This window comes from Scomber japonicus, chromosome 9 (genome assembly GCF_027409825.1).
Source record: "Scomber japonicus isolate fScoJap1 chromosome 9, fScoJap1.pri, whole genome shotgun sequence".
Classification (NCBI taxonomy): Eukaryota; Metazoa; Chordata; class Actinopteri; order Scombriformes; family Scombridae; genus Scomber; species Scomber japonicus.
This window is the reverse complement of record NC_070586.1, coordinates 3,195,656-3,203,774: the sequence shown is the minus strand read 5'-3', so window position 1 is coordinate 3,203,774 and position 8,119 is coordinate 3,195,656. Positions and strand designations below refer to the sequence as shown.

Here is an 8,119-nt window from a genome sequence, read left to right as displayed (position 1 = left end):
TGGAGCTAGTATTTGAATGTATTCATATCTTTATGTGATATTACTGTTAATTTTTGTCCCATTTTATTTGTTAGGGTAACATTAATATAATATAATATAATATAATATAATATAATATAAGATAGGCTCACATAAGGATGTAACAGAGAGGACACAGCAGGAGCGACTTAACCTCTGTTATAGTCTGCCGTCATTTCTCGTCGCTGCTCTCCGGTTTCTACTTTATTCCTCCTCACTGTTCTGTGTTGAAGGTCCGGACACTGAACATGGACAGAGTTGCTCCGTCAGTAAGCGGCTACAGAGGTAGACACAAAGCCGGTGCAGCTGCATGTTGTGACCAGCAGGTGTCACTCTAACACAGCTGAACCTGAAGCTTTCACAACTAATTTCTTACCGACTCTACAGCACCACCTGGTGGCGGAATTTATACAACGCTTAACTCATGAATAAACCAACTGCAATGCAAATTAATTCAATAAATGAATTAAATTACTCACAAAACCCCACAAGTTTATCTCAGAGAAGCACAGTTTATGTGTTCAACATTAACTGTTGTCAGCAGCCCCAGGAGTTTATGAGAAATGCATTTGTTTTGTTATGTAATGTATGTTTTCTTCGACAGGGTTAAATAAAACCTACTGTGATCTCTGTCTTTACGTATGTTAACCAAAAACTTCTAAGTTTGTATTTTGTGTGTGTAATTTAGTTCATTTAATGGTTTAATTTGCATTGCAGTTGGTTCATTCATGAGTTAAGCGTTGTATAAATTCCGCCACCAGGTGGTGCTGTAGAGTCAGTAAGAGATTAGTTGTGAAAATGTCGAGAGAAGAAGAGTCAGTTCAGTGTTGTTCACAGCATGACAGTAGCAGCTAGCTTAGTTCATAGACATGTATACGTATATATGTGTGGTTTATTAAACAGCTGAGTAAACATACTGGTGTACAGACTGTCACCGCTCACTTTATCACTTCCACGTCACGTCTGGTATTTGATATTTTCCCTCTCCGGTTTGTGTCATTTGTTTCAGTGTTTCGGGACTTGTTAAAGTGTTTTGCTAATGTAATTTTGTTGTATGATATTTAAAAATGTTTTCCAACATGTAAATTTGTCTCAAAATTTGTAAAAGTGTTTCACATTTTGTATTGTTGTTTTGCATTTCCCGGCCACAGTCATTTTTCCCAGTAGAACCACAGATTTCCAGACTGTGACAGAGGCCGTGAACGCAGCATCACCATGCCCTGTTGTTTACATGCGGTTACCTAGCAACGGCCGCCCAGCGTTTCGGCTGACTCCATTAATTATCCCGGTTAGCTTCTGAGTGACCGGGGTTGAACCTGCTTCTAAGCTCCACACAGGTGCTCCGGATGGCCGGTGTGCTCATAGATCCGAGCCGGGCTCCGGTGGCCTTCGGGCGGCGCGCGGTGCCGCAGCTGTTCGGGGAGCTGCAGCAGCTGGAGGCCGACAGGAAGCAGCGAGCTCTGGCTTCACTCTGCGACCTGATGCACGACCCGGAGAAGCTCTACCAGGCTGTGACTGGAGGTGAGACAGCTGGCATGAAGCAAATATACACAGGGAGAAGTACTCAGATACTTTAATGCAGTAAAAGTACCAATACAGATATGTACAAATACTACATTACAAGTCCTACATGAAAAATCCTACTGCAGTAAAAGTACTGCAGTATTATGAGTGATGTAGTATGCAGTATTACAGTAAAAGTACTGCAGTATTATAGTGATGTAGTATGCAGTATTACAGTTTTGTTTAAACTGTTTGGGTTAAATGTGCTTTGTGAATAAATGTGACTTGACATACTCTTCTTGTGTTGCTGCAGGTTTTGTGGAGCAGCTGGAGGTTTTATTTAAGGACGAAGATTCATCAGTGAGAACGAAAACCTGCGAGCTGCTTCACCTGCTGACGGCCCACAGCATCGGCAGGTAGGAAGGATAGATAGATAGATACAGTAGATAGATAGAGTGATAGATAGATAGATAGATAGACAGATAGAGTGATAGATAGATAGATAGAGTGATGGATAGATAGATATAGTTGTGGCTGCATGTTGTGACCAGCAGGTGTCACTCTAACACAGCTGAACCTGAAGCTCTGAAGCTGCATGAGATATATATATACACACATATATATATATACACACACATATATATATATATATATATATATATATATATATATATATATATATATATATGTATATATATATATATATATATATAAATATATACACACACATATATATATATATATATATATATATATATATATGTATATATATATATATATATATATATATATATATATATATATATATATATATATATATATATATATGTATGTATATGTATATATAATAATAAAAGAATAACGAAAAGTAACTGCAATCCATGAGTGTGTACATACTATAAATATATACATGTAGTAAACTAAACTAAGTTGTATATAACAATGCAAAAATTAAATAATGAGATGTTCCTTAAAGTCATTATATTATATAATATATAAGGAAAACCGAGAATGTTTTTTCCACAACAACTTTATTGGTGAAAAAGTGACTCCAAGTATTAAACAGGACTAAAACTAACAATTATTTTCCGTTATGAGATGTTTTAGTATAAAAATGTTGATTCCAGCTGTTTTAAATGTGTGCTGTGTGGTTCTTCGTGGTCCTGCAGACGGGCGCTGCTCTCCTCCGCTCTCCTCCCTCCTCTCTCTCAGCTGCTGGACGACTCCTCGTCCTCCTGCAGGAGAAACGTCCACCGGGTGCTGAACCGCCTCGCCCGGCTGCCTGCTGGTACGCTCACCAACGCTTCCACTCACACTCAACACTGCTTCACTTTCAGGAACAAAGATCCAGTTCATTTTAATGACGTAAATGAGCAACAGTGTGAAATTATCTTTATTTATCTACAAGGTTTTCCTCTTCCTCAACTACCACAGTCAACTCATCCTATAATATATTCTGAGGTTACTAGTAAAGGGTCAGTGAGGTGTTTTAGTGTCCATGTGGTTTAGTTTAAATTTAAAGGGTTAAAATGTGAAAATAAACGTATGAATAACTTCACACATTCTTTTTTTGTGGACCCAGCATCAAATTTCTGCTTTTAATCCATTTAGAGAGATTATATTAGAGGATTATGGTAAAAATGTCTAAGTGGTGTAACCATAAAAACTTTGTACCAAATAATTGAACGTTGCTTAAAAACAGTAAATAATCAATAAAACACCTTCCTTCCTTCCTTCCTTCCTTCCTTCCTTCCTTCCTTCCTTCCTTCCTTCCTAACACCATATCAACTAGTTTGGCATGATCTTACATCCTTCCTTCCTTCCTTCCTTCCTTCCTTCCTTCCTTCCTTCCTTCCTACCTAACACCATATCAACTAGTTTGGCATGATCTTACATTATAACTTTATATTAAATAAAGCTAATGGAATACTATTGTTCTAAATATTACATTTTATCTGGTTACCATGGAGACCAGGAAACATTAACATGTTTTAAATGAAGTCATTATTAGTATAAGAACATTTAATACAGAGCACTGAGCCTTTACTGCGGCTCCAAACATGGAACAGTCTGTTATACTCTGCTGTTTGCTCCGACTCTAGAAAGTCTCAAATCATTGCTTCAGACTCTTTGCATCGGCTTTTAATCCTTACTCATAATTGTTCTTTTATTTAGTCTTGTGTGTTAAGCTTCTACAGCACTTTGGTAACTGAGGTTGTTTTAAATGTGCTGTACAAATAAACATTGACTTGACTTAAATACACTGTAATAACATTTTTAATATCTATCATTCTTTTGTGGTTACACCGTTTGACATTTTCAGGAGCATTCAGTCTTACTTTTGGTAAAAAATGGTGCAAATGTCATTTAAATGATATAAAACCAACTAAAATACTAAATGTACATTATAACAAACCTGATGCTGCTTTTAAATCTATTTTATTACTCATCTTGCCAACCCTTATTTATCATTGACCCATATATACAGTAAGTATTTATGTATACTAATTATATATTTAGTCATTTTTTATGCAAATAAACCCAAATGATCTGGTTTCAGCTTCTCTAATACGACGGTGTATGTGAAGTTTTTCTCTGTCATGTTTGGTGAACTGAATATTTTTTAGGTTTTGGTCTGAAAAGAAGACGTTGCCTCAGACTGTAGGAACGTTTTCACTGGTTTCTGATTGTTTACATATAAAACATTACATTACTACAACGTTGGTTTTATCTCCTGCAGGGGCAAACGCTCTGCTGACCCTGGTTCCCAAACTGATGCTGAAGCTGAGGCAGAACGATGGGGAGGAGGACGAGGAGGAAGAGGAGGAAGAGGAGGAGGAGGAGGAGGTGCAGGTGCTGCGTCTCTCCACCCTCAGCTGCTGCTCCAGGCTGGACGCTCTGCCGGCTCTGGCCTCGGACGGCGTCTCGCTGCTCAGCCATAAACTCTCCCACCGATCCACCAACATCCGCAGAGAGGCAGCGGCGGCCATGATGGTGCTGAGGTGAGCCGGCAGACTCTGATTCATGACGTGGTGAAGAGACACAGAGGTTATTTTAGTTAGTTAGTTAGTTAGTTAGTTAGTTAGTCAGTTAGTTAGTTAGTTAGTTACTCAGTTAGTCGTTTAGTTAGTTAGTTAGTTACTCAGTCAGTCAGTCAGTTAATCAGTTAGTTAGTTAGTTAGTTAGTTAGCCAGTCAGTTAGTTAGTTAGTTAGTCAGTCAGTTAATCAGTTAATCAGTTAGTTAGTTAGTTAGTTAGTCAGCTAGTTAGTTACTCAGTTAGTTACTTAGTTAGTTAGTTACTCGGTTAGTTAGTTAGGTAGTTAGTTAGTTAGTTAGTTACTCAGTTGGCTAGTTACTCAGTTAGTTAGTTAGTTAGTTAGTTAGTTAGTTAGTTAGTTAGTTAGTTAGTTAGTTACTCAGTTGGCTAGTTACTCAGTTAGTTAGTTAGTTAGTTAGTTAGTCAGCTAGCTAGTTAGTTAGCTAGTTAGTTAGTTAGTTAGTTAGTTAGTTAGTTAGTCAGCTAGTTAGTTAGTTAGTTAGTTAGTTAGTCAGCTAGTTAGTTAGTCAGTCAATTAGTTAGTTAGTTAGTTAGTTAGTCAGTTAGTTAGTTAGATAGTTAGTTACTTGTTCTGACTCTCTGCTGGTTTCAGTGTCCCTATTGACGGAAAGCAGCAGGTGTGTGAGAAGGCGGTACTTCCTGTTCTGGTCGGTCTGCTGCAGGACGAAGACGTGGAGGTTCAGGCCAACGCTGCAGGAACCATCATGAACACGGTCATCATCACCACAGGTACACACACCTGGAACACACCTGGAGCACACATTAAACACACATTACACACACATTACACACACATGAACACACATTAAACACCTGGAACACACCTGGAACACACCTGGAACACACATTAAACACACATTAAACACCTGGAACACACATTAAACACACATTAAACACCTGGAACACACATTAAACACACATTAAACACCTGGAACACACATTAAACACCTGGAACACACATTAAACACCTGGAACACACATTAAACACACATTTAACACCTGGAACACACATTTAACACCTGGAACACACATTAAACACACATTTAACACCTGGAACACACATTAAACACATTAAACACCTGGAACACACATTAAACACCTGGAACACACATTAAACACCTGGAACACACATTAAATGCACATTAAACACCTGGAACACACATTAAATGCACATTAAACACCTGGAACACACATTAAACACACATTAAACACCTGGAACACACATTAAACACATTAAACACCTGGAACACACATTAAACACCTGGAACACACCTGGAACACACATTAAACACCTGGAACACACATTAAACACCTGGAACACACATTAAACACACATTAAACACATTAAACATACATTAAACACACATTAAACACCTTAAACACACCATGTGACCTGTGCTGATTGAACTGTTTCGTATAAAGCCAGTAAACCTTCGTGTCATCCTGCAGGGAAGCTTCAGTGTCTGGATCTGGACGTCATCCCCGTCCTCTTGGGCCTGGTGTCTGAACACGCAGAGAAGCAGGAAGAGGAGGACGAGGAGATGAAGAGGAGGAGGAAGGCTCTCGTCATCTACTCCCTGCGAGCTCTCACCTCGCTGGCTGAAGCTCCGGACGGCCGCGCCCTCCTGCTGGAGCAGCTCCCCCTGCTGGCCAGGAGGAGCGAAGCACCAGAGGAAGACCGGGACATCCGTCGCGCCGCTCAGACCGCCGTGAGAGTCGTCACCTGGACTCCCTGAGAGCCTGCTGACCTCTGACCTCCACACCTCACCTGCTGTGGTAGCATTAGCTGAACAATTAAAGAAGCAGGTGTGCAAATCATGATTCATACGATGTGTTAATGAGGAAGAACGGACGAGCTGATTGAGGTTAAGGTTTCTAAAAAAGGTGTAAAAATCATTTCAACCATTTAGATTTGAATTGTGGAGCTAGGATTAGCATAAACCCGCCCCTGCTGCTGTAGAGGTAGAAATACGTTCAGCACACACTACTACTACTACAGTCTACAGTTAGCCAGTTAGCTGAGTTAGCACTACTACTACTACAGTCTACAGTTAGCCAGTTAGCTGCGTAGGCAGCTGAGTTAGCAGCAGAAAGCTCTCAGACATAGCATCCGTGTTTCTGGTAGAGGTGGTGACTTTGATTGACAGGTGACACTTGGTAGGGGGCGTGGCTTCAGCGGACTCGGTGGCCACGCCCACAGTGTTTGGTAGCAGAGAAAGAGGCTGATTTAACTTTGAAGCCTAATTTCATATATTCGGCAATTTTTTTAATCACTCAAATTTGGCAGGGTGGTTAACAACACAGACTTTAAACATAGTCACCTGAAACACACCTTAAATCCACCTTAAATTGACTTTAAATTCACCTTAAATTCACTTTCTGATGTTGGATGTTAAACATGGTCAAAGTTCTGTATGTGAGGTGAAAGACTGTAGAAAACATTTACAGTGTTTTTAGCATCAGATTCCCTCTTAGTGTTTCCTGTTGAGCCGTGGTGGAAGTATTCGGGTTGGGGGTGGGGCGGGGGGGGCTTCGTGTCTGACCTGCTGCTCTGAAAGAAGCTCTTCAGTCAAATTAAGGCCGTCAGCTCTGTAGCAGGAAGTCTTCCTCACATGAGAAGATCCTTTTTATTTATCCTCCTCTTTCTTCTTCTTCTTCTTCTTCTTCTTCTTCGTCAGTCAGCTGTTATCTCTCTTCTTCTTCTTCTTCGTCAGTCAGCTGTTATCTCTCCGCCTGAAGCTGCAGACGAAGCTTTCAGTATAAAACAAAATGAAACATGAACCATGAGAGGGATGAAACAAAACAAATGTGGGTCAGCAGATTTCTCTACAAGCGCAGTAAGAAACACGACTAATACAAGGAAATGTGACAAGTGTCAAGTTTAGAGTTAGAGATGCAATTATCTGTGATTTTAAATATCAATTAATGTGTTTTTAAAATTAAAATAAAATGATGAAAAATGTTGATGACTGAGATCTGACATGTCCACAAGTCTTCAGTAGCTTTATTGTCTTTATATTGAGGGTCAGACAACAATATAATGAAGTTTATATATCACTACATGAGCAATAAGAACATTTAAGACAATTAAAAACAACTTAAGACATTAATAAAACATTGATAATCTATAAGAGCAATAAAGCTTTATGTTTATTATCACAGAGGAAGAAATCAAACAGGAAATATTCACTTTAAAAAGATCAAACTAGAGAATTTTGATCATTTCTTCATAAATTAAATGACTAAAAACATCTAATCAAAGTTGTTGTTGGTGATGAATCCATTTAATGTGTTGCAGGTGTAATGCTGATATCATAATTATACTTTTATTAATACCTGACTTTATTTAAAACACAATTTATTGAACGTTATGGAGCCTGGAAACAAGAAATGTTTTCAGATGAGTCAGAAATACAACCAGACATGAAGAAATGAAGTTAAATAGGATCAATTAAAGCATAAATTAAAACATAAAGTATAATTTAACTTCTGATCAGATGATAAAACAGACCAAAGGTTTTATATTTTATTAATATCA

At 38.6% G+C, this 8,119-nt stretch overlaps 1 protein-coding gene across 1 annotated transcript; it reads left to right on the top strand.

Moving 5' to 3' along the window:
* Window positions 1-1,218: 1,218 nt before the first annotated feature.
* LOC128364609 (radial spoke head 14 homolog) lies at window positions 1,219-6,431 on the top strand. Its single transcript, XM_053325175.1, has 6 exons — window positions 1,219-1,539; window positions 1,835-1,937; window positions 2,691-2,809; window positions 4,262-4,523; window positions 5,174-5,310; window positions 6,031-6,431. Exons 1-6 carry the CDS (start codon window positions 1,365-1,367, stop codon window positions 6,315-6,317), a joined length of 1,083 nt encoding a protein of 360 aa, XP_053181150.1. The 5' UTR covers window positions 1,219-1,364; the 3' UTR covers window positions 6,318-6,431.
* The last annotated feature ends 1,688 nt before the right edge of the window (window positions 6,432-8,119 follow it).